This window comes from Bos taurus, chromosome 8 (assembly GCF_002263795.3).
Source record: "Bos taurus isolate L1 Dominette 01449 registration number 42190680 breed Hereford chromosome 8, ARS-UCD2.0, whole genome shotgun sequence".
Lineage (NCBI taxonomy): Eukaryota > Metazoa > Chordata > Mammalia > Artiodactyla > Bovidae > Bos > Bos taurus.
The window spans coordinates 52,377,320-52,404,055 of NC_037335.1; the positions used below are offsets into that span (position 1 = coordinate 52,377,320).

The 26,736-nt window shown below is 42.0% G+C and overlaps 1 protein-coding gene across 2 annotated transcripts in view; it reads left to right on the forward strand.

Moving 5' to 3' along the window:
- The window catches only part of PCSK5 (proprotein convertase subtilisin/kexin type 5), a 519,623-nt gene that overhangs the window by 465,794 nt on the left and 27,093 nt on the right, over positions 1–26,736 (forward strand). The window contains exons 25-33 of one of the 2 annotated variants that reach the window (XM_024996182.2): positions 1,278–1,320; positions 4,917–5,053; positions 6,066–6,266; positions 11,230–11,310; positions 14,277–14,360; positions 17,051–17,246; positions 22,182–22,399; positions 23,738–23,974; positions 26,379–26,609. In XM_024996182.2, coding sequence (XP_024851950.1) covers positions 1,278–1,320; positions 4,917–5,053; positions 6,066–6,266; positions 11,230–11,310; positions 14,277–14,360; positions 17,051–17,246; positions 22,182–22,399; positions 23,738–23,974; positions 26,379–26,609 — 1,428 coding nt within the window. The remainder of the gene's footprint in view (positions 1–1,277; positions 1,321–4,916; positions 5,054–6,065; positions 6,267–11,229; positions 11,311–14,276; positions 14,361–17,050; positions 17,247–22,181; positions 22,400–23,737; positions 23,975–26,378; positions 26,610–26,736) is intronic. The other variant, XM_024996184.2, reaches the window with a different exon arrangement.

Here is a 26,736-nt window from a genome sequence, read left to right on the forward strand (position 1 = left end):
AATCGCAGCACACCAGGCCTCCCTGTCCATCACCAATTCCTGGAGTTTACTCAAACTCATGTCCACCAAGTCGGTGATGCCATCCGGCCATCTCATCCTCTGTCATCCCCTTCTCCTCCTGACCCCAATCTCTCCCAGCATCAGGGATTTTTCCAATGAGTCAACTCTTCACATGAGGTGGCCAAAGTATTGGAGTTTCAGCTTCAGCATCAGTCCTTCCAAAGAACACCCAGGACTGATCTCCTTTAGGATGGACTGGTTGGATCTCCTTGTAGTCCAAGGAGTCTTCTCCAACACCACAGTTCAAAAGCATCAATTCTTCGGTGCGAGCTTTCTTCACAGTCCAACTCTCACATTCATACATGACTACTGGAAAAACCACAGCCTTGACTAGATGGACATAAATCCTCATATACCAAGATGCACATTTCAGAAAGGAGCAACTGTTTTCTATCTCCTTTTAGAATGAAAAGAGCAAACTTAGAGTATAAGTTAGATCACAGAAAGAACTTACTGGAAGTAACTCTGTCACTCACAAGAACTTCAGGCCAGAGGAAGTCACCAAATTGTCTTAATAACTGGACCTTGGAGTTGGGATCTTCCAGGGAGGGACAGGTGAGAGAAACAGTCTAAGTCAGTGATTCGCAAAGTCCTTTCTTTCTCATTAAGTCACCTGAAAGTTGTAGGAAAGAGTCCTCTGAGCCAACAGGGACACAATGAATCACTGTACTTAATGCGAACAGGACAGTTTCTTTAAGAGGGCAATGAAGAGCAGAACAAAAGGATATACTGTATTAGAAAAATAAATAAATACTTACCCAGATTTCAAAGAAGCCTCCCAGATGAGATTCCCTCACATTGCCATTAAGGGGTAACTCAATTAAAATCCCCCATTCAGGTCGGAAGCTTGCAGTCCCTTCCAAATGTGTGTGTGGACACACCAGAAGCCTTTACCTAGGTTGTGGTCAGGAGCTTCTTTATGTAGATCATTCATGAGCAACAATTTGAAGACCCAGTAGCTTGGACCTATTCCTCCTTGAAAGTCAGGGCCAAGTTTTTATGAGAACTCTTATTTTACTAGCTTTAATAAAGATAAATCATAGTGTACATCTTGTTACTAATTTAAAAATGGTGCAATCTACTGAAACATTTCTAGACAGTACATTTTGTGAAACCATCCCATAAGTATGTGTTTCAAGCCACAATTTTTCTAAAACTCAGTTTTTCAAATGATGAACTCGATGATTATTATTTTGATTATTATAATTTTTTTCCAGATGATCCAGGAACCTGCACATCATGCGCTACAGGGTACTACATGTAAGTCTGTTTTTTTTTTTTTTTCCCATGGCACTAACTTTTTCTACAGTTTAAGCATTACTGACTTAATCTTAAATCCAGTGATTAAAGCAAAGAGGCCCTGCAGCCTGAAGCAACTCTCTCTTGTCAAGCTATTAATGAACAATTCTTGGATTTAGCAATAAGAGCCCAGCTGTTTTCTTGCCTCGAAAGGAGGCCCTCTCTCTCTTGGTCCTGGAAGTCACCCAGCGTGACACTGGTGTCTAGGAATCTTGCCATGGGTTACCAAGATTCAGACCTTGCTGTTTATGGACAGACTTTAATAATACACTAGACCCCAAGCAAGTTGTTTCCAAATGTCTGCGTGGAGACCTCATTCTAAAGGACAGACAGTCCAGGATGAAGCCAGGTGTTTGTTAAGCTCTTAATCCCCCTACAGGCAATGAGAGATGAAGACCACTAGGTTAAATGAAATGCAGATAACCATCACCCCCAAAGTTCTCTGATACAAATCCACAAATCAAGGATGTTATGTCTCAGTATCACCTCCCCCTCCTATTCTTGTCAGCCTTCCAGGATACATTGGTGCCTATCTTGGAAGGAAAACTAAGAAAAGAAGGGAGACAAGGCTCTTTGGGGTGGTCTATGTTTGGGTCGCCTCCACTTTGGTGGGCTGACTCCTTCTGTCACCACCTGGCCTTTCTCCTCCATCAGATTCCAAGAACTCAAAATGTGGTGGCGGGTAGAAAGAGGTTAAAAGGGGTGAGGACAATGGGAGAGAAGGGAAACCCAACAAGCTGAGACATACTAAAAATAATCTATTAACCTCAGCATTACTTAAACTTATGGTTTTAATTCAACTTTTCCAGAATTGCCTAGTATTCTCTACATTGACTATGTCTCTACATCCTCCTGACTGAATGATTTAAATTACTGTCCCATTTAAATAGGAGTCTAGACTTGATTATTGTAAGGTAGACCAGATGACACTCAATGAGCAGCCAGTCTTTTGTCAGCACATTCATAGCTGGCATGTGGTCCACCACACGAACCCGCAGCAGACATGAAGAGCAGAAATGCAAGCATTTCTTGACAAGGTCACATGGTTGAAGCTACAAAATGTTCCTCTAGGACCCAAGAAAGGAGAACTCAGACTCAAATTAAAAAAATAGCAACCATGCAGAAGCAGGTGGGTAATTCTCTTTGTCCCTATTACAGCTCTGCATCCCTCCACCTTGGGTCTTGCCTGGTGGCTCAGATGGTAAAGAATCCACCTGCGATGCAGGAGACACGGGTGTGACCCCTGGGTAGGGAAGATCCCCTGAAGCAAATAGCAACCCATTCCAGTATTCTTTCCTGGGAAGAATTTCATGGACAGAGGAGTCTAGAGGGCTTCAGTCCATGGCGTCACAAAACAGTTGGACACAACTTAGTAACTAAACAACAACCAACACCCCTCCAGCCTAGCTCTACCCTGTCTGCCTTCTTCACTTTGATACCAGAACACACCCCTTCATCTGCACCTACATCCTCTGTCACCTGAGAGCTGTTTCCTCTGTTGGACTTTGGAGCCCACCTCTCCACTTCAGCATTGCGCACTAATGAACACATTTCATAAAACCCCCTGAGAAACAAATACACTGAAAGAACATGGCCAGCATCACTAAGCATAAAACATCAGACATTTGTTTCCAGAAATACATATTATAGCCCTTTATGATATGCAGTCATACAGCTAATTAAACATTGCACAATAGATGTTGTTAAGGAAGAAATACAAAGCTTCCCTGTGATATCTTTTTGACAGTGTGAGGGCAAAGGTCAACTTCATTCCACTCCCCCTTCAAATGAACCTCAATGGAGTCTGAATTACAATGTTTTACCATAGAACAAGAATAAGAAATGATCTATATAAAACGATAAATACAGAAAAGCTTGGGTAATACCAATAATCTGGTAATAGACATCATGGACTCATGAGACTACTTGAACTCAACACTGACTTGTTTCAGACCTGGGGAGTGCCAGGCGGCAAAAGCACACAAGTTGTCTGTTCAAACAGACCTTGGGTAGAATCCCAGTCCCCCTCTTACCTATGTGATTTACCTATGTAATTTTAAGGGAATTACAGTTCCCTTATCTGGAAATTAAAGATATGTAACAGCTACCATATGGGGATTGTGCAGAGGTTTAAGTGAGCTAATACCTGACACATAATCAGTACTCCATGAATAAATATACCCTTCTCCTTCTTCCTAGGCCCCTCCCTGAAGTCCCAATAAAGGGCACTTGAAGTTTAGAGGGAGGTGATTAATGACACACACACAAACACCAGACCAAGTTTTCTCCCTTGAACCCAAATATGGACACCTGTTAAAAACAATGTGTAATGCAGATAGAGAGATAAATTAGAAGTTTGGCATTAACATACACAAATTACTGTATATAGGGGCTTCCCAGCTGGTACTAGTGGTAAAGAATCTGCCTGCCAATGCAGGAGATGCAAGAGACACAATTCTGATCCCTGGGTCGGAAGATCTCCTATAGAAGGAAGTGGCAACCCACTCCAGTATTCTTGCCTGGAGAACCCATGGACAGAGGAGCCTGGTGGGCTACAGTCCTGTGGGGCTGCAAAGAGTCAGACATGACTGAGGGACTGGACACACACACACACTACTATATATAAAAGAGAAAACAAGGACCTACTCTATAGCAAAGGGAACTCTACTCAACATCTTGTAATAACCTATAATGAAAAGGAAGCTTAAAAAGAATATAAATATAAAACTGAATCTAAAGGAGAAGATACACATGTGTGTATATATATATATATATACACACATATATATATGTATATTATGTATACGTACATTCAATATATATGTATATACACATATATGTACATATGTACATACATGTGTATATATGTGTATACATATATGTGTATATGTATGTGCATATTCAGTATATATGTGTGTACATATATATGTATATGTGTGTACATATATGTGCATATATGTGTGTATATGTATATTCAGTATATATATATATATATCACTTTGCTCTACACTGAAACACAGTATAGTAAATTAATAGACCTCAATTTAAAAATGATGCACAATATATGTAGAAAATAAATAATTTACAAGAATGCACTGTACACATGGGAAATATAGCTAATATTTTATAACTATAAATGTAATATAATCTTTAAAAATTATGAATCACTACATGATACACTTGAAATACATAATATTGTACATCAACTATTCCTCAATAAAAAATTTAATGATGTACAATATTTGAAAATTGCTAAGAAAATAGATCCTGAATGTTCCTATCATTAGAAAAATAATTCTGTAACTATGATAACAGATGTTAACTAGACTTGCTGTGGTGGTCATTTTGCAATATATACAAATACTGAATTATTATGTTGTATACCTGGAATTAATGTAATGTGTATGTCACTTATATTTTAAGTTATTAAGGGAGAAAAGATTATAACTTCAAAAGAAATGATGTGTAGACACATAAGGAGATTAAATTATGGTGATAAAGAGAAATATTAATATGTTAACATAGCTCACAGAAGAAACTACATCTTATCTCCCCAGGTTCAAAGACCACTGTTATAAAACCTGTCCTGAGAAGACCTACAGGGAAGAATTTGAATGCAAGGCGTGTGATACCAACTGTGGCAACTGTGACCAGAATGAGTGTTACTGGTGTGAAGAGGGCTTCTTCCTCTTGGGTAAGCCTGAAAATAGTTGCTCAGTCGCGTCCAACTCTTTGCGACCCTATGGATGGTAGCCTGCCATGCTCCTATGTCCATGGAATTCTCCAGGCAAAAATACTGGAGTGGGTTGCCATTCCCTTCTCCAGGGGATCTTCCCAACCCAGGAATCGAACCCCGGTCTCCTGCATTGCAGGCAGATTCTTTACCCTCTGAGCCACCAGGGAAGCCCCAAGCTTGAAAACAGGCATGGTACAAAGTGAGAACAAGGCTCCAGAACTATTCAGAAACACGAGAGCTCGTCGGATAGGTTTTACAGTCTTCTTATGCCTCTTGTCCAAGGAGGAATTTTACTTTGGTTTGAAAATAATCGTTAGTCAGGACTGCTTCCTTCTGCTTTTATTAGTGAAGCATATTTCCTACTTCACTAATTACTCTCAAGCATCTCCAAGCTGACAGAAAGCAGAGTGAGTGGAGGGGAGGGACAGACACTGAAGAGAAATAAATGCTTTGGAACTGAAGTCACCTGGAACATTCAGAACATGACTCTTTCCTTGAGACTTTATTCATGTTCTATATTCCCTGCACTGTAAAAGTTAAATAAGATCTTTTAGTCTTAGATTTAAGTCAGTTCATTGACTATGATGGAAATGAATGGTTGGGAAGGAAATACACTGTGAGTCTTCCATTGGGAGAGACAGTGGGGCAGACACAGTGACCTTCAGGGGTTCTGTATGTGTGGAGATCATTTTATCTGCAATTTTTCAAGGTCTTGAGAACATAAAAGTTTTTATGCTCCCAACCCTTGATAGCCAACTTAAATTTTCAGTTGAAAGAGGACTTAAAGTGTTGGATTTATTAAGACACGATTCTTGGGTTGGAATATGCGAATGTCATCACGGTTTCTTTAAAGATTAAAAAATGTTCCTCAGCCTCCCTTTGGCCTGTTTAGAACTTGGCCCTGCTCAGAGCACCCGGCTCAGCCAGCCAGGCTTCCACTTCAGGCTTCCTGTCTTATATTCTCACGTAGAGGGCAGCTGTGTGAGGAACTGTGGCCCTGGCTTCTACGGTGACCCAGAGATGGGAGACTGTGAGCCCTGCCACCAAGCCTGCGAAACCTGCACCGGCCTTGGCCACAATCAGTGCAGCAGCTGCCGAGAAGGCCTGCAGCTGCTGCAGGGGACATGTGTGCGTCACGACCAGACCCAGGAGGAAGGCAGCTTCTGGAATGGTATGTGCCCCCCAAGAGGGATCGCAGGTGTCCAGCTGTCTCCTCCCCCTCCCCTCACTCCAAACCCTTGCTTTCAGGATACCCAAGAGATGCAGGCTAGGCAGTGAAACAAAAGTGTGGTATCCCGGAGCCTCTGTGATACTAACCACAGGAAAGGGCAGGAGGGTGTGGCTGGCATTTGGTCAGGAGCTGCTGCTGTTTAGTCGCTCAGTCGTGTCTGATTCTTTGCGGCCCCAAGGATTGTAGCCCACAGGCTCCTCTGTGGGATTTCCCAGGCAAGAATACTGGAGTGGGTTGCCATTTCTTCCCCCAGGGGATCTTCCCCATCCAGGGATCAAACCCACGTCTCCTGAATTGCAGGCGGATTCTTTACCACTGAGTCACCTGGGAAGCCCTTGGTCAGAAGGGAAACACCAAAGGGCAACTGACAACTGATCTGGCCACTTGTGTTTCTAGCTGGGTGGAGTGGGCTGCAGAGCACACAGAGAAAGAGAAATGACTACCATTTTCTCAAAGATTTCAGAATAGCTTCGATGACATTCATATATCTCTTTATAAAAAAGAGGAAAGAAAATCACTAGTGGGACAGCCTGTCTGGTTAGACAAGGCAGTGCTTAGTCAGGAAGTCATGTCTGACTCTTTGAGACTCCATGGGCTGTATCCCACCAGGCTCCTTTGTCCACGGAATTTTCCAGGCAAGAATACTGGAGTGGGTTGCTATTTCCTACTTGAGGGAATTTTCCTGACCCAGGGGTCAAACCCAGGTCTCTTGTATCTACTGCACTGCCAGGTGGATTCCTTATCACTGTGCCACCTAAGAAGCCTCGAGACAAAAAAGAATCACTGTAAAGCATGGGAACTTCAGCTAAAATGGCTTGTCTTTCTGGCTGGATTATTAGAACTTGCCATCATTCAAGTTTACCTTTTAAAATTTACCCTCTCTAGTTGCAGATGTGGGAAGCAGGTGGGCTTGAAAGGGGGCAGGAGGGAGAAAAAGTGTGGGAGCTTGGAGTCTAACAGTAAAGACCTACATGTATTCATTCCCACCTGAGTCTTCAGAAGTGGCCGCCAGACCCTGAAGCCTTGGTCACGGGCTTCCTGGTAAGGTAATTACAACCTTGCAGTGGCCTCTCCATGTCTGAGGTGGTTAAAAAACAAAATCCTCCTCCTGCTGGAAAAATCTGACTCACACTCCATGCAGAGACGCCGATGAAAACAAGAGATGCTCTCTGTCTTGATTTCAAGGCAAGGATTTGTTTAAAAAGGTCATTTCAGTGCAGAAGCAGCAGCAGCTGAAAGCAGGTCTGCTTGGGATGAGTCTTGTAAGAGCTGGAGGGAGGGATGATCTGGGGCAGGAGAAAAGCCTCTTGCTAAGTCTCAGAGGAAGGATGTCCACAGCTGCTGTCTACAATGACAGTGTCGCCTACGTGACTTAACGCAAGAAGCAGCTCAGACACCATCACAAACCCAGCAGCCAAAGGCCACCAAGAATGCGGGCTGATTTCAGAGACAGAGCTGGAAAGAAAATCATTCATTCCAGATTGGGATATCTTCCGTGAATTATAGCTGAACCAAAATGCTGAAAACGAGTTTGTCTGGCATGCAGGCATTTAAGAGGCAGTGCAAGCCAAGAGGAAAATAGTCTGTGCTGTGTTTCTAGCTCAGAACATCTGTATTTTATCTGGCGTCCAGATGATGAAAAGGTTCAGGGAGCCAAGAGCCAGAGCAGACTCGATTCCCCAAATGATTACACATCCCTTTCAACTGGACTACGCACTCTGCAAGCAGAAATCAAGGCTTCACTGCTCCCCACTTTGCGAGGCACCATATCTACCCCTCTTCCTTTTCTACTATCAAAACGCAATATCTGTGAAGAGAGAAAGGAATTAGTCCATTTGAGGAGATAGCTCTAATGAGGGATTCACAAAGCAGATGAGACTGTTTCTCGTGGCCAAACAAGAGCAATGAAGTCAATGACATAGCAGAACTTTTCCACACCTACAATTCAGGGAATAATACATGCATGCAGACCATGAACAATGAGAAAAAAACTCTGTCTTCACTGAGCAAGGTGAGGCCACAGCTCAGCTCCCCTGGAATGGTTTAGGCACCACTGAAATGGACAGTAAATGGCAACATACTCCAATGCCTACATTTTTCCTCCTGAATTTTTTTTCCTTAAGAAACAAGGCTGAGGTTGTAATAGGAAAGTAGAGGATTCCAGAGAACAAGCACTATTAGCTGCACCTTTAAGATGATAGAAAGAAGACTGCAGTCATCCTTGGTCAACTCAGAGGGAGCCCAAACCAGAGTGCTCATGAGAGAATGGAGCCATCCAGCTGGTACCAGCGAGGTGTTGTGTTGTTTTTGTTGTTTCAAACACAGACTCAGATACACGTAGGACAGAGCAGATGGGACAAATTCAATCCCATTTCTTCACCCACACTACTGCCAGTGGAAACAATAAGATCATGCTTATATCCAAAAGCTAAAACCACCCCATTGTCTATGTCAGCATGTGTTGGAGAAACAACGCCTTGAAATAAAAATCCAACTAGAGTCCACTGGACTTCTCTTTTAATAAGGTGGCTCCTCATAATGAGAGTGCTGATGATGACAGGTCATCATCCTTTGTCAAAGCCCTTTGAGGGCTTCCCTGGTGGTCCAGTGCTTAAGAATGCACCTTGCAAAGCAAGGGATACCTGTTCGATCCCTGGTCCAGGAAGATCCCACAATCCCACATGCTGCACAACAACTAAATGCTGTGAGCCACATGCTGTGACTACTGAAGCCCATGTGCCTAGAGCCTGTGCTCGACACGAGAGAAGCCACCGCAATGAGAAGTCTGGTCACCACAACGAAGAGTAGCCCCTGCTCAGCCCAACTAGAGAATGCCCATGTGCAGCAACGAAGACCCATCACAGCCCCCACCCCAAAAAAAGTTAAATAAATAAGTCTTTAAAAAAAAATTACCAACTGAGCAGGAATGCCTCCTACCCTGGTTCAAGATGGAGATTTACCTACACATCAGACCACAGCTGGAAAATCCTAAGCAAGACTAAGTCATCTTCAAAGGTTCTTCCTACCACCAAAAAGTCCCTGCACAAAAGCACAGATCATCCCCAGATTGCCTGTCTCAGTCACTAATATATTTGTGAGGACTGTCTAGTCCAATGTCCCTGTGTGGCAATGACCAATGTCAAACAGACTGCTGCCAATGGCATCAGCAGGGCCTCAGGCACCACGCAGACCCACTGTCAGTGGAAATGCTCAGGTGTGGCAGGCCATGGGCTTTGAAAGAAAACGGTAGCTTCTGCTGGTTTCCTAAAACCATTGTTGGGAGTGGAAACAGTTTATTACTGTTAAATCATCTGGGTTTTCTTAAATGGTTTCCCCCCTGGTGGTGCTGGAAAGTCCTCAGAATAATTCCTGCACATTTCCCCTACCCACCTATTTCCATCATTGATTAAAACCATGTTTGTAGCAGGTTCCAATTACTTATTCTGATGGTAGTCTAATCTACAAAGCGCAGACATGGTAAATTAAATTTTTATCTTTGACCACATCCTAACAATTTATCACTGGTCTGTCTTTTGATTTTAATTCCTATGCTCTAAGAAAGACTGAAATCCCGGAGTCAGTTACAAACCCTGGAAGCCACACATGTGTGAAAAAAAAAATTCTCAACAGTGGGGAGATATGTTACTTCATAGTAAGTGAACTTCAGATAATTAAAAAAAAAAAAACATAAAAATCTGATTTTTTTTTTAGAAGAACTTTGTGTATAGTTGCCTCACTTACAACTGAGGACACAATATTTACTTAACTAATCAATCATAATTCAGAGTGCAGAAAATCATGGCTGGGCAGCCAAGTGAACTTCTGGCCTAGTGATATGAAGGAGCCATGTGTATCGGCTTACACTGATTATTAAACATCCAGGAATTTTATGAGTGGATTATTAAACAATTGGCAGCTTGAAATCAGCTATGGCAGGAATATTTACACCACTGAAATTGGTAAACATGACAAATCAAGTCTTTGTTGCTGTTTTGTTTTCCAAAGAACCATTTTACCAGTACATCACTGCTTTGACCTCTACCAAACTATTTTGAAACTAAATGAATTACTAAAACATCTAAGGAAGATGGAGTTTAGAATTCAGCACACCCGAATTCAATTCCCGGCTCTATTCTTTATCAGCTCTGTGACCTTGAGCAAGATATTCCTCCTCTCCGAGCCTCAAGTTTTCTCAGCGATAAAATGAGAACATGAAATGTCTCATACAATGTCATTTTGAGAATTACATGGAAGAATACATATGAAACCCCCAACACATAGTATGGCGCAAAAAACGTTAATCTATTCTCTAACCCTTTAACCTAATCCAGTTTCAACCCACGAAACCCTAGTTCACTTTAAAAACTGCCTTCTTGAGCTTATGAAATAAAGCAATTTGGAAGCCTAAGGAGTAATACATGTCTGTTTAAAAAAAAAAGAGAGAGTCCCAGAAAGAAGGGCAAATGATAGTCAGCTGGGATGCCTAATAGCCAAGTTGAGTCCTGACTTAACCAAGAATGTGTACAAAGATGTTGACAGCAGTTTTATTTATAACCTAAAAAAAAGAAGAGAGCAATCTAAAAATGTAATGAAGAAAAACATTAAGTGAATTAAGATTCATAAATATTTTTACAAAGAATTTTCATGGCAAAATAAAATTCCTATAAGCTTCATTACACTAATGAAAAATTTAAGATCAGTATATATATGTAAAAGATGTCAATGATTACATATATATACACATATGTAATTATACTCATGCATTCAATACAAAGATAGGAAATCTAAATGCCAAAGTATACACAGCAGACATTTCTGAGTGGTAAGATTAAGGGGCAAACTATCTTCTTCATCCTTTTTGCATTAAAAAAATAAAACATTTCTTTTTTTTTAATAAAAAAAGTAGCTGTGTCCACTGCAAGCCCATCTTTGGTGAAGAGCCTGCTCCAGGATCGACGAAGGCGGAAGGTTCAAATCAAAAGAGGTAATAGGGAAATAGGGAGGAGAAGATGATCAAGCATACCAGCAGAGTCTCTGTGATGTAAAAACTAACCCAAGAAATCAGGCAGTGAGGAACAAGCAGGGATGCAGAAGTTGTGAGAAAAATGGAGAGAGGATGGGACCTCCGATTAAAACATAAGTGGGTATCCAAAGGGAAAGACTGGCAGGAATTTCAGCAGTGGAGACTTCAAGAACATGTAAGGACATCCCTGAGGCACAAAGTGGTTATTCTTGAGAAAAGTTATCAAGAAAAGCCTGTGTCCTTGCAGGTCTTTAAGAAAAGCAACTTTTGCCTTCCTAGTCACTGCAGCCTTGTTTGAAATAACAAAGGTTGGAAAAAACTAAACAGCTACCAACAAGAATATAAAAATGAAAGATGACATGGCCACACAGTGGGATACTATGGAGCCACCAAAAAGAATGAGAGTCTTTATATACTGATAAACAATGGTCTCCAAAATACAGAACTACAAAAAAAAAAAAAAAAGCAACATGATAAACACTGCGAATAGTCGGTATAAAAAGGGTGGAGGGGGGTGGTAAGAGAGACTTCACAGTATATACCTTGTCTATATTGTGAACCTGTGAGTATTGCTTATTTAACCTAAAACATTTAAGAAGAACCCATACTTTATTAGTCATATTTGAAGGATATACATTATATTTTCTTGGGCAAGGTGACTTTTTTGTTTTTGCAGGGGAGGGGGTGAGGTCCTGTTCAGTCTAAAATTTCTGGAGTAGGAAAAAGAGAAACTGATCAAAGTCAAAAATTTTACTTGTTGAGATCGAATCTTTTCTGATAAAAGAGGTCTTGCTTGGGATCTTTATCCATTGCCCAAGCCTGACTGCTAACGGTGTGTGCAGAGCACCCTCTAGTTGAGATGTGAGGACATTACAGAATTTTATACCAAGTGTATTGGAGTGATACATCGAGCTACCAGAACGTGAGATATGTATGTGTAATTATAAACGTATGTATACTATGTGTAAATATTTACATTATATTTTTTAAATGTAAGAAAATTAATTAAAATGGCTAGCTTTTAAAATATAACATTTTAGCACAAAAGTGATAAAATCAAAACAAAATCAACCCACGGCCTGGATGTATAAAGATCTTCAAGGTGCTCAATATCAGATGAATATTTAGTTATTATTCCTTGAATAACTGCTCTCATCAAGTAAGCATCTTTTTCTCCCAGCTTAATTGAGATGTAACTGACATACAACATTATATAGGTTTATCATGTATAAAATGACGACTTGACACGTGTATACTGCAAAATGATTACAATAACGTTAGTTAACACACCCATCATCATCACTTTTGTGAAAATCCAGGGACTAGCATTGCTCTGCACTGGCTAGCTGAACTCTTAACAGAACTCCCCAGCAGAGTACATTTTAATCGGTCTACTAGAAAACCAGTACAAAATTTTCTTTCACAGTTGGAAAGAAATTGCCACTCAGCATGGCAGCATGGACAATCATTTATGTCCACAGACCTCTATCTCTGGCTATCTATTGCCTACTTACCTATCGAGCTTTCTCTGCAGCAAGGCTCAGCAGTGTATTGACTGGGAGTGCTATCAGAGAAATCAAGTACTGGCTCCTGGTGCCACTCCAAGTATGGAACAGAAGAAAGCGAATGGGAAATAAAACAGAAGCCTGAGAAATGGGGTGGGATGATAACAAACGAAGAAATGAAGCAGAAGGAACCACCATTTACTGAGCCACTGTGTGCACACTTTACACGTTATCTTACTCAGGTTTCACAAGAGTCCTGTAAAGAATCACTTGCTCTCATTTTAGAGATGTGGAAAGTATTGTAAGACTGGAAGAGTTTAATTACTGTATCCATGGTTACCCTACCCAGAAAAAGCACACCTGGGATCTGAAGACAGGTGTGACTAGACTCTGCCAGACTCTCAGGAAGAGAAGGAAGGAAGAGACAGGCGAGAGAGGAAGGAAGGGAGAGAGGAAGACAGGGAGGAAAGAAGGAAAACGGGGAGGAAGGAAGGGAGGGGAATGGTAAGATGCCAACAATAATCACTAACTGAACTTCAGGGCCATTTGTGTGACATATTCTGAGCTAGAACTTCTTTTTCTAAATTTCCCCTGTATGAGTCATGCTAATTCCTGAGCAATTACTGGAATTTAGTCAAGATCTCTGTGTGTACTGAGTGAGTGACGTCACTGAGGCTGTTTTCTTTGTTACACAACTGTCCCATTGAGTTGCTGCTGTCTTCCTGACAAAACCTGCCCAGCGAATGGTTGCGGGGGAAGAAAGGAGAAGCAGCTCGCATGTTTCTCAGATTAATGGCTTATTAACCTGGGATGACCTTCCTGTCACTGACCAGCCAGCAAGCTCTCTGATGGCTACTGATGTTTAATGATGATTTTGGGCAAATTTAAAAGATCAATTTAGGCTGCATCCCACAGTGGCTACTATGAAGAACAGAGAGACCCAAACACTGACCAGTTTATGAAATCTGGTCCTAAAGAACACACACACACACACAAAAAGAGGGGGCACAATGAATTCTCAGTTATCATCCTGGAGTAAAGAAAAGTGATCATCAAAGAATCTTGGAGAAATAAGTGATTACCTTTGACACAGAAACTCCAGCACACATACATACAACCACACGTTTACAAAATATAAAATAAGTAACATCTGTTAGTTCAAATATCTCCCTATATTTAAGGCTATCCTGTCACTGGAAATTTGCAAAGAAAGTCTTGACATCAATTGTCAATGAAGGAGTAAGGAAAATAAAATTAATGAAGTCCACTTGGCAGGCAATGGGTGGTGCCAACATTTAACTACTATCAAATTGAAGGGTCTATTTAGGGTGAAAAGGGAAACAAGATTACTCATGAGATTTTCCCAACAATGCTATGCACCTGTTCAAAAGAGGCAGACTTCTTGTTTCTCTCCTTATACAGACCTTTTGAGAAGACACCAGTCATGCCATTCTTCTTGTAAAACCTGCCATGGATCGGCAACCCTGTGCACTTCATGTCCAAAAGGTCAGTGTGGCATGTTACAGGAGGAAGCAGTGGCCAAGCCAATTCAGTTATTTGTCAGCATCTCATGGTATAGTCCCATCGCATGTTGCTGTCACAGTAGGAACTCTGGAGAAACACAGGGACCCAAACACTGCCCTATAATAAAAACTAGTTTTCAAGGGACCAGAACAAAAAAGAAAAGAAATGGTTCTTATCCAAAGCACGATTAAGTTAGTGATTAATTTGGCCACAGAGTTTGCTAGGGTCTCTGGCTGCCCGACATTTCTAGAGGTTCCATTGTTCTTTTAAAGTGCATTGGTGGGTGTTCATCGCAGCACTGTTTATAATAGCCAGGACATGGAAGCAACCAAATGTCCATCAGCAGATGAATGGATAAGAAAGCTGTGGTACATATACACAATGGAGTATTACTCAGCCATTAAAAAGAATACATTTGAATCAGTTCTAATGAGGTGGATGAAACTGGAGCCTATTATACAGAGTGAAGTAAGCCAGAAGGAAATACATAAATATAGTATACTAACGCATATATATGGAATTTAGAAAGATGATAACAATAACCCTGTGTACGAGACAGCAAAAGAGACACTGATGTATAGAACAGTCTTATGGACTCTGTGGGAGAGGGAGAGGGTGGGAAGATTTGGGAGAATGGCATTGAAACATGTAAAATATCATGTATGAAACAAGATGCCAGTCCAGGTTCGATGCACGATACTAGATGCTTGGGGCTGGTGCACTGGGACAACCCAGAGGGATGGTATGGGGAGGGAGGAGGGAGGAGGGTTCAGGATGGGGAGCACATGTATACCGGTGATGGATTCATTTTGATATTTGGCAAAACTAGTACAATTAAGTAAAGTTTTAAAATAAAATAAAATTTAAAAAAATAAATAAATAAAGTGCATTGGTGGGCTGCAGTCCATGGTGTCGCTAGGAGTCGGACACGACTGAGCGACTTCACTTTCTCTTTTCACTTTCATGCATTGGAGAAGGAAATGGCAACCCACTCCAGTGTTCTTGCCTGGAGAATCCCAGGGATGGGGGAGCCTGGTATGCTGCCATCTCTGGGGTCACACAGAGTCGGACACGACTGAAGGGACTTAGCATAGCATAGCATAGCTGAAAGAAAAGAACTAAGGTAGAGAATCTACAAGGGGATGAAGTGTCTATCTGGTATTTTTCTTTATTTTTGGTACTGAATTTAGGGGAGGGGAAAAAAGCACAACAGCAGCTCAACAAATTAACGGCTTCATCATCTATAAAATCAAGTCAGAAACAACTCCCCTGAATTAAGGTGACAGTTTATCAATATGGCACATTAGAAACTAAGAATATTATACTCCCATTAAAGTGATCATTATGTTAGAATGTGCTATCTGCCACAATTCTACTTCTACAATATATAAAAGTCAACAACAAAAAAAAAAACCTGACAATTTTCTTGGAATTTTGGAGTTCAGAGTGATTTCTGGGTTGTTTTAATGATGGTGCATCTTATTTTTTTCAATTAAAACTAAATAGATGGACTGTCCATTAAAGGTGCAGTTGGGTGGAAGGGTTGCTACTGTGTCAGTGACCCAACAGATATGCTTTGAGATGCAGAGCAGACTCCATTGAACTGTATATACACAACTGCCTCACACAAGGAAGACAGAGGTCTTAATAGACAGATCTCTTGGGCAAAGGGAAGCCCCATGGTAACCTGCAGCAATACCAATAGGAAAGTCAAAGAAACAAGCCAAAAGTCTTCTGTTGTCAATTTCCTTTCTAGAGTTTTAACTCATCCTAGAAGACTTCAGTTCAGTTCAGTTGCTCAGTCGTGTCCGACTCTTTGCAACCCCATGAATCACAGCACATCAGGCTTCCCTGTCCATCACCAACTCCCGGAATTTACTCAAACTCATGTCCACCGAGTTGGTGATGCCATCTATCCATCTCATCCTCTGTCGTCCCCTTCTCCTCCTGCCCCCAATCCCTCCCAGCATCAGAGTCTTTTCCAATGAGTCAACTCTTTGCATTAGGTGGCCAAAGTATTGGAGTTTCAGCATTAGTATCATTCCTTTCAAAGAAATCCCAGGGCTGATCTCCTTCACAATGTACTGGTTGGATCTCCTTGCAGTCCAAGGGACTCTCAAGAGTCTTCTCCAACACCACAGTTCAAAAGTATCAATTCTTCGGCGCTCAGCCTTCTTCACAGTCCAACTCTCACATCCATACACGACCACAGGAAAAACCATAGCCTTGACTAGATGGACCTTTGTTGGCAAACTAATATCTCTGCTTTTCAACATGCTATCTAGGTTGGTCATAACTTTCCTTCCAAGGAGTAAGCGTCTTTTAATTTCATGGCTGCAATCACCATCTGCATCACTAAAGATGTTTTGGTAATCCTGAAATAAGTGTTCCGGATACTTGGGTCTTTGTTGTTAATGTTTAGTTGCTAAATTGTATCTGACCCCATGGACTATAGCCCGCCAGGTTCATCTGTTCATGAGATTTTCCAGGCAAGATACTGGAGTGGGTTGTCATTTCCTTCTCTAGAGGATCTTCCCAACCCAGAGATCAAACCTGGATCTCCTGAGCAGTTAAAAAAGCTGTTGGGAGTGTCAATTCTCTGCTTGGGTGCGTGTACTGTTAGAGGAGACACCTGACGATCATCTGACCTGTCTTCTTCCCTGGGACTCCAGGCACCTATCTGCTGGCTCAGACCTGCGTTCCATCCTGTCCCCAAGGCACGTGGCCCTCGGTGAGGAGCGGCAGCTGCGAGAACTGCACAGAGGACTGCGCCTCTTGCTCTGAAGTCAATCTTTGCCAAAAGTGCCAAACGCGGCCAGACCGCCCCCTCTTCCTCCACCAAGGCAGGTGCTCCACCAGGTGCCCTGAGTAAGTTTTCCTCTTCCTTTCGCTTGCTACTCTGTGTTCCTTCTCCTGCAACACTGGGGGCAATTCCTCCCTATTCACCAAAGACCTCTTCTCTTGCCTAGTTAGAGCACCTATGTCCTCCTCCCTGCCTAACTGGCTGACATCACTCTCAGCCACAGCAGCCAAAGCTTACTTAAGACCAGATGCATGCTTCTCCCTTCTGACTACAAGATGTATATATTTTTACTCTTATGAAAATATGTTCTTTATTTTACCTTGTATTTATGATCAAATAGTTGTCAGGGTTTTTGTTTTTTTTTTTCCCATGACAAAAGTGAGGTTGTGATAAGCTGTGGAAGGCACGAACCTCTTCTACATGTTGAAAGAGAGGTATGAATCACAGATAATAAATAGAGAGCAATGCCTGCTTAGTTATTTATTGATTCCTCGTGGCTTCCTCTGTCCCCTGGTTTACAATTCCTTTGCTCTTCCTATCAATGGTCCTGGCTCCAAGATTTACCTAAATGGGAAGTGGGAATAGCAAGTGGAAAAGTTCATCAGGAAAATTTCAGTAACAAGAAACAAAGATGTCAAAGGGCCTGGCACAAAATATGGTGTTTATTTATGCATATGATACAAAGTTTGGAAGTGTAGCATTTATTATTTTGGTGGCCAATGCTTCATTAGAAACCCACAATCTTTCCATTGTGCTCTCGTATCTTCCATAGCTTGTCCTCCCCAGAGTTCATGTTGCCTGCCCATCCCCAACATCATCATCCCAAGCTGCAATAACCAGAGACAGAAAAGGGTGCCTTTCTTCTTGTTTATCTCTTTTTAAGAGGAAACAAAACTTCCTCAGACTTCCCTTCACATCTCATCAGCCAGAATGCATCACTAACACCTTCCTAAACTGATCCCTGGCAAGGAGAATGGAAATATAAGGACTGACGTAGGCTGAACGAGATTCGCCCCTGAAAACCCACAAAAATCACAACACTAAGAGCCAGGAAGAGTGGAGAGAGGGAGGCAAGAAATGGGTTTGAGGAAGCAGCCAACATCTAAAGGAACTAGAAATTTTATTTGCCTGCTGCAAATAAAAACAACTCCTGTTTTCTAATGACCTGTTTATATCCATTACTGAGACTGATCCTATAGCATACAAATATAAGTCAAGGAACTGACCCTCAAGAAGCATCCAATCTATCATAGAAGGCAAACATATACAATTCAATTCTACAGATACCTATTGGGTGTTAAGAATTGATACTAGAAGCTAAGATAAAGTCAAGTGAAGGGAGTCTGAGTTTGCAACAGGCTTATAATCCAGTAGGGAAGGTTTACATCAATCAATGTCATACTTCTCATGTCCTTAATACACAAACAGCTAAGAGATTCCAAGGGAAAAGAAACCATTTAAAAACAGATACTTACTGAGATCTTGCAATATCTAGGCACTGTGCTAAGAGTTTCAAATGCACCATCCCCTTTATTTTTTTTTTCAATAAATACAGTACTACACAATCCACAGTTGGCCAAACCCACAGATGCAGAACCACAGATATAAAGGGCTAACTATGGGACTTGAGCATCCATGGATTTTGGCACTCACGTCAGGTCCTGGACCAATCTCCTACAGATATGGAGGGACACTATACCATTATCTCCCTCACTTCACAGATGAAAAAAAGGGTGGCATGCCCTAAGTCACACTGCTAATACATGGCACGGTCAGGATTTCAAACCAAATCTCTCTAGCACTGAAATCCATGTGCTTAACCACTACACAATGTCACCTTCTTGTTCAACCAGGGTTTCTTTTTTCCTTGTAACAGCTTTGTTGAGATATAACTCACATGCCACACCATTTACCCACATAAAGTATACAATTCAATGATTTTTAGTATAGTGAGAGACTTGTGCAACTATCACCACAATTGATTTTAAAATCTTTCCATCACCCCCAAAAGAAAACTCTGTACCCTTTCAGCAGTTATTCCTAATTTCCCACAACCCTAAGCAACCACTAATTTACCTTGTCTCTAGAGATTTGCCTATTGAACATTTTATATAAATAATACAGATTGTGACTTTTTGTAACTTATTGTAACTTTTTGTAACTTTGTGACTTATTTTATTCAGCATAATATTTTCAAGTTGCCTCCCCAGTTGGGTATTTTAAAAGAGGCTTAATAGTGAAAGGGTCAGGGTAATAAAACCCAGCAGGGAGAAGAGATTTTTATCCTCCAAATGCACACACATGGATACATGGCAGCCTTTTTCCTTTTTTTGAGCAACAGGGATGCTATTAAACTGACCTGAAAATCTGCAGACTATGAAATCACAAGTATGTGTTCTCCTGTCTTGAGTAGGGTGGTCTGATTACCATGGGATTCCCCCATTTTTATGTTTATCAAAAAAACAGGGGAGATAAAGTCTGAGGGACATATAATACCCAGCTTGGCTTGGCAGCTTTGTTTCTCTTTGTGAAAAATTGCCTGTTTGGATGTAATCCATGGCCACACCATGAAAAGATTGCTGTACTAAAACATGGTTCTTTTTAATAAAAGCAATTAGGCCCTTCCAACACTGAAGTTTCTCTCCTTTTATCAATTGAGGGTCAGAAGAAGTAGAAGTCAAGTACAATGAGCATCCTATGACTATCTCAAGTGGTGAGAGTTTATGAATTTCAAAAGGGGTGGATATGAGATTCAGAAGTACCAATGGCAATGCTTTTGACCAAGGTATTTGGAAAGTGTCAGTTGCTCAGTTACGTCTAACTCTTTAAAACCCCAAAGACTGTAGCCCGCCAGTCTCCTCTGTCAGTGGGATTTTCCAGGCAAGAATACTGAAGTGGGTAGCCATTCCCTTCTCCATGGAATCCTCCTGGCTCAGGGATCGAATCTGGGTCTCCCGCATTGCAAGCAGATTCTTTACCATCTGAGCCACCAGGGAAGCCCTAAGGTATTGGGAGGGCCTCTACAAATTTTGCCAACTGAGTCTTAATAATGTCATTAGTGCATTAGATTAAACCAGAGGATTGAGGGTAGTTAAGCAAGTGAAAAGTTGTAAAACTGGCCATACAGTGCAGACCTAAGTACATGGCCAATAAAATAGGTTCCTCAATCACAATAAGTTCCAGGTAAAGATAATCTTTTCTAAAGGGATTAATTTTAGTCACAGAAAAGGCAGTAGCCTGCCTGCAAGGGAAGGCTTCAATCCAGTGTGAAAACATACAGACCATGGCTAAAGCTTATTTACATCCATTAGACAGAGGAAATTTTATGTAATCCATTTGCCAGACCTCAAGTGGTCTGGGCAGTTTAAAATGTCGGGGAACAGTAGGAAGAGGCTTCCCTGGGTTGTAGTTTGGATAAGCAGGACAAGTAAGGTAAATATTTTTTGTGGCCTTGTTAATGTTTCCCCATTAATACTGATTCATGAAGTTTATCATTTCGTCACAGACTGAAGGTTTAATGCATGTAACCAGCAGTGGGGAGTGGGAGTTTCAGAATCTCCAGTAGGACTGGCTTGTTATACAGTCCAAATGAGAGTTTTCTCTTTTTATCCAACTAACAACTGTTGAATTTCCAAACCTGTTTTTCTTTTTCTGAGGCCAGCTGTTGTACCTTTCTAGCCAGTTTTTCTAAATCATTTGGAAAAAGATATTATAAAATATCATTTGGCTGCAACTGGTCCCTTTAAGAGCAGGATTCCTTGCAAAAATATCAACAAGATGGTTTCCCTTAGCTTCCAGAGAGTCAAGTGAGAAGCCCCAAAACCATAATAGCTAAAGTGATGGGCAAAAAGTATATTCACTAATTCTTACACATAAGGGGCATTTTAAGTTTTATTTCCATTGCTTCCACAATATTTCAAAACCATGAGTTACTCTAAAAGCAATTTAAATAGTGGCAGTTTTGTCCTTGGCTAAAGTGCAAACCTGTAAAAGAGCATATGATTCAGCCTGTTCAGTTAAAGTAGCCATAGCTAAAGACGCTGCCTCAACAATATCAAAAGGAGTGGTACTAACATACCCGGTACACTATTTACTATTGTCACCTTGTTAAATGAGACCATCAGTAAACCATGAGAAGTCAGTGCTGCCCAGTGGAGTCTCCTGTAGATCAGTACGAGGAATCAGAAGGTGGTCATCAGCACTAAGCAGAGGTGAGCTACTTCATGGGCGACAGAAGGGAGAAGAGTAGTCGGGTTACGGTTATTCTAACGTAAAGGAATTAGGTGAGGAGCAGTTAACAAAAAGACTTCATAGAAACTGTCTGGCTGAGAAATGAATGTGATGAGAATTCAGGAGTATCTCTACTACACGAGGAACAAAAATGGCTAAAGGGGATTCCACAGCAATTTCCTCAGTGGCCTCAACTGAAAGGGTAGTGGCTATAATGACTCTAAGGCAAGAGGGGTATCCCCATTCCACAGGGTCCAGTTACTGGCTACAAGTACCCTATGGGGTCAGAGGTGGTCCCCGTGTTCTAGGTGTTAACTCCAAGGGCATTCCCCACCTTTTCATATGCAAAAACTGTATATGTCATTAAACCTTTAGAGCCTTTTAAAAATATTTTAACTGTTACATTTTAAACTGTTTTTAAATTAAAACCGTATTAAATGGGATAAAAAGCATTTTCTACTCTAACAAAAAAAAGAGAACAAAAATTAGGAGATAAAATAGAAAATCAGAAGATGACTAAACTATATACAAATTAAAAAGTTGTTTTCAAACACCCTAAATTCACAAGGATAATACCTACCTCTTTCATTTAATTTTTTTTAAACCTGATTTTTTTTTTTTTTAAGCGCCTTCCCCAGGAAATCTGATGAATTCATTTTAGTTGACAACAGCCATAGTCCTTCCATTTTCAGCCCTAATTCTTGACTGCCAGGTGTGAATCAACTCCCTAGTTGGAAAGCTTGTCTAGTGGCTCCCTCTTCTCCCCATAGGGGCTTCTACGCAGATAACGATACCTGTGAGCACTGCAGCTCTTCCTGCAGAACTTGTGAAGGAAATGCCACCAACTGTCAGTCCTGTGAAAGAGGCCTTGTCCTAGACCAGGGGGTGTGCCGGGAAACCTGCCCTGAGAGGCATGTGGCCATGGAAGGGGTGTGCAAGCGCTGCCCAGAGATGTGTCAGGACTGCATCCATGAGAAAACATGCAAAGGTACCTGGGAGCCTCACAGGGGAGAGCGTGGGGGCCCACTACCTGAGAGTGGGATGTCCAACAAGATCTGGGGAAACCATCTCCATGCCTTTACTGAAACTGACCTCTATGGGGGTCACCGAGAAAACTGAGGGTGACATAAAGCCTTTCCATGATGGATTCTGCAAATTAAGACAGACAAGAGCCCATTTTTTATAAGATTTCTCCCACACACATGTCCTGGGCAGTTAGGGTGTGACAAGCACTGTCCCAAGTGCTAGAGATACAGATAAGAACCCAAAGTTTCTGCTGCTCTGATCACAAAATTTCATAGGAGAGACTAATATTAACAAAACACAGAGGTGGCTGGAGAATTTCAACTGTTATAAAAGATACAAAAGTAAGGATCAGGCAACTGTAAGACTCGGAGAGTAGCCCTCTGGCTAGGAACTTTCCCTGAGATTATCTCCTGAGAAAGGCTGTCTAATTTCCTCTACAGAATAAGACAGATTCATTTAAATGTTCCATCTGTCCAACCCAAAGGATTTGGTGTTACCTAAGTGATTTCTGGAATTCCCCCACGAATAAGAGAATAGGCACAAAAAAACTAACAATGCATTCTTCATATGGATTAACCATGTATATTTCATTAGTTTACCCTATCAGTGAATGGAAAATTAACTATTCCACTAATTCTGAAACTGCTTTCTGTATTAAATAGAACCAGAAGTGTTCAATAGAAGTTTAAAAATCTGTTAATGCTTTCTGGGCTTTCAGAACAATACATCCAGCATCTCAGCCCTGACTCAACTTCCCTGTGGTTTTTTGCAATCCAAACGGCAGATCGCTTCAGGATTTGAACCCAGGACCATCTAACTGGGCCACCATAAGTGGTCTCCTTTCCCAAGGCAGGGCTTGTGAGATAAGAATGACATGCCCTGGGAGAGGGGGGTGGGTGGGAGGGTGGGAGGGTGGGAGGGTGGGTGTGTGTGTGTGTGTGTGTGTGTGTGTGTGTGTGTGTGGGTGTGTGTGTGTGTTCAGCCATATCTGATTTTTGAAACCCCATGGACTGTAGCCCACCAGGCTCCTCTGTCCATGGGATTCTCCAGGCAAAGATACTGGAGCAGTTTACCATTTCCTTCTCCAGGAAATCTTTCTGACCCAGATATTGAACTCATGTATCTCCTGTGTCTCCTGCATTGGCAGGCAAATTCTTGGCCACTTGCATCACCTGGGAAGCCCCTGGGAGGATGGGGGTGAGGCAAATGTACCCCGGAGTCAAATGGGTCAAAGTGGTAGGGGATGGGCTAGCCCACTGCAGAACAAATAAATTCCTTCTGCTGCTTCCCCCTCCCCCAGAGTGCATGCCTGAGTTCTTCCTGCACAAGGATGCATGCCACCAGTCCTGTCCCAGCCACTTCTACGCAGACGGGCGCCACTGTGTCTCCTGCCATGAAGACTGTCTGGAGTGCAGTGGTCCCTGGGCGGATGACTGCGACCTCTGTGCCGAGGCGTCCTTGGTTCTCTACGATGGGCAGTGTTTAGATGAGTGTCCAGAAGGAACTTACTTGGAAAAAGAGACTAAGGTCTGCAAAGGTAAAGATTTCGGGGTGTGTGGCCAAGTACCACGTCCCAGGGAACCCACGAGGATGATGGGTTTCTACTGAGAGAAAGCAGGTCTGAGGTTTGTACAGTTCCAGCCCCAGAGCTGCAATCTCAACACTATACCTGCTCTAGTTTATTATTTATTTTTAAATGAATCATTCCTTAGCTTCATGATGTAACTTATTAGCACTGAATAATGTTGACCTGATCAAAAGGGATTCTCGGGTGAAGATTTACAACAGAGATGCTGAGCCTTTGAAAGTCATCCAAATTATAGAAAATTTTTCTTAAAATGTTAATTCATTAGAGGATCATAGCAGTGTAAGGAAAGCTGTGCCACAGAGGGTTTTCTCCATGCTTTTTGTCTCCCTAAAGCCCCCTCCCCCTCATCATCACCTGCAGGCAGCCTCTACTGCCTGGGGTCCTCTATTCCACATCCCATTTGGCATTTCAACCCCTGTAGATTCAAGAAAGGATCTGTTATTAATTATGCCTCCTTATATTTTAACTAGGCATGAATTCTTTGCTTCCTATTAGTTGTCAGGAAATAGAAAAATTAATTAAATATACTGTCCACCACTAGAGGAATTCTAAAGCAAGTAAGAGAAGCATTCTGATTGAAAGGACTTTCCTTTTCCCCCCAGTTTTATTATTGAGATATAATTGACATATATATCCTTGTATAAGTTTAAGGTGTATGATGTGATGATTTGATATATGTATATATTGATAAATGGTGACCACAATAAGGTCGACCAGCTAATACAGCCATAGTTTTGTTTTTGTTTGTTTGTTTGTTTCCGGTAAGAACACTTAAGCTCTACTCTTAGCAACTTTCAAGTATACAATATACTATTGTTAACTACAATCACAGGATTCACTGCAATGAGGCAGTTAGTGGTAATTTAGTTCCTCGAAAGAAGTGAAAGTGTTAGTCGCTCAGCCCAGTCCAACTCTTTGTGACCCCACTGACCCCAGCACACTCCTCTGTCCATGGAATTCTTCAGGCAAGAATACTGGAGTGAGTTGCCATTTCCTTCTCCAGGAGAGCTTCTCAACCCAAGGATCAAATCTGGGTCCTCTGCATTGCAGGCAGATTCTCTATCATCTGAGCCACCAGGGAATCAGCTTAGCTCCTTATGTTGCCACTAAGCAAATCCAGACGCAGGCCCCCTAACCACAGTGAGAGCTAGAGGATGAACTCACGTGGCAGGAGAACCTCGTGGCCACCCACATCCTAGAACGTATTCAGGAAATGTGTCTGGTCAAACGTGAAGATACAGTACGTTCCTACAGTCTTTCTGATCTAACCTTACGATCTGGATATACCTTTCTGTGTGTTTTACGTAAAGCCCTATTTAGTGACAATGTTCCCCCCATTTGTGAAAGCACATGAAGATGAGCGGCTGTACCTGTGTAGCTAACCTTATCGTGGTCACTACTTTGCAATATATGCATATATCAAATCATCACATTGTACACCTTAAACGTACACAATGCTGTATGTTCTTTTTATCTCTATGAACCTGAAGGAAAGGGGCTGGGAGCGAGCACATGAGGAGGCTGCAAACCTATGGGTCAGTTTCCACAAGAAGGTTAAGGACTCGGCCAGAGGCCACCTGCCTGCAGGCCATCCTGCCTGCACTAGGGTAGGAACTGAGGATCGACTGGGCCTTTCCCTGGTGTTCAATAATAAAAGTAATCTGCCATATAGATAACTTTACAAGTTTTGAGTACATGTTCTTAATCTTCCTGATTTAATTTTCTTATTGAAAAAGCCCTCTGGTTCTCATCCCTGGTTGCCCATTAGAACCACCAGAGGAGCTTTAAAAAATACAGATGACTGAACTCAGGCCAGCTCAGCTATTGGGAATTAACCTGTTATATTCCAGGCTCTCTAATGGGCACTCTGGTTTTCAAAATGACTATAAAAGAGGTTTATGTCTTTTTTTAATCAAGAGGTATTTACAATACACATTGGCAATTTTTATGTTAGTAATAAGCTCAAACTACTGGGAGGTCAGCAGAGGACCACAGAGGAGGAGTTACAGTGGTGAGAAGCCCACATACTAGTGTGTGACTTTGCTAGCACAGAACTGCTGGTTATTATCATGCTGCAGTTTGTGTAATTATGGTAGCTCTTACTAACATCTCTGAGGTGGCTGCTGCAAGAAGGGACTGTCTGGGGATTGCAGAGAGAGTGAACCAGACATTTTTTTTTCTCGTCTTGCAACAAGAATGCTCCACCCTAGAGCCCAACTCCTGGCCCCACACCCTTGACACAGAGCCCTAGAAATCTCTGAGCAAGGACAGCGAGCACACTTTTCAAGGAACTGATTCCCTCGAGGGGTGACCTGACTCTCTCTCTCGTGTGCTGTCCCCATCCCACCTGCAGACTGTCAAAAGTCCTGCCGCACCTGCTCGTCCTCGGGGGCCTGCACGACGTGTCAGGAAGGCCTGAGGGTGAACAACCACGGGGGCTGTGTGCCTCACACCGAATGCGCTGCCAGGGAGTACTGGGACAAGGAGGCACAGGCATGTGAGGCCTGTCATGCCAAGTGCCTCCACTGCACGGGGCCCTCAGAGTTCCAGTGTCAGACCTGCCTGCGCGACAGCCTCCTGCTCAGTGAGTAACTTCTCCTCAGAGGAGAGCTTGTCTTCCCCTCCATCTGGGAGACTACCTTGTACAATGCCTGGTGCCCTGCAGGAATTGGTGTCTTTTTTTTTTTTTTTTCTTTTTCAATTTTTCACTC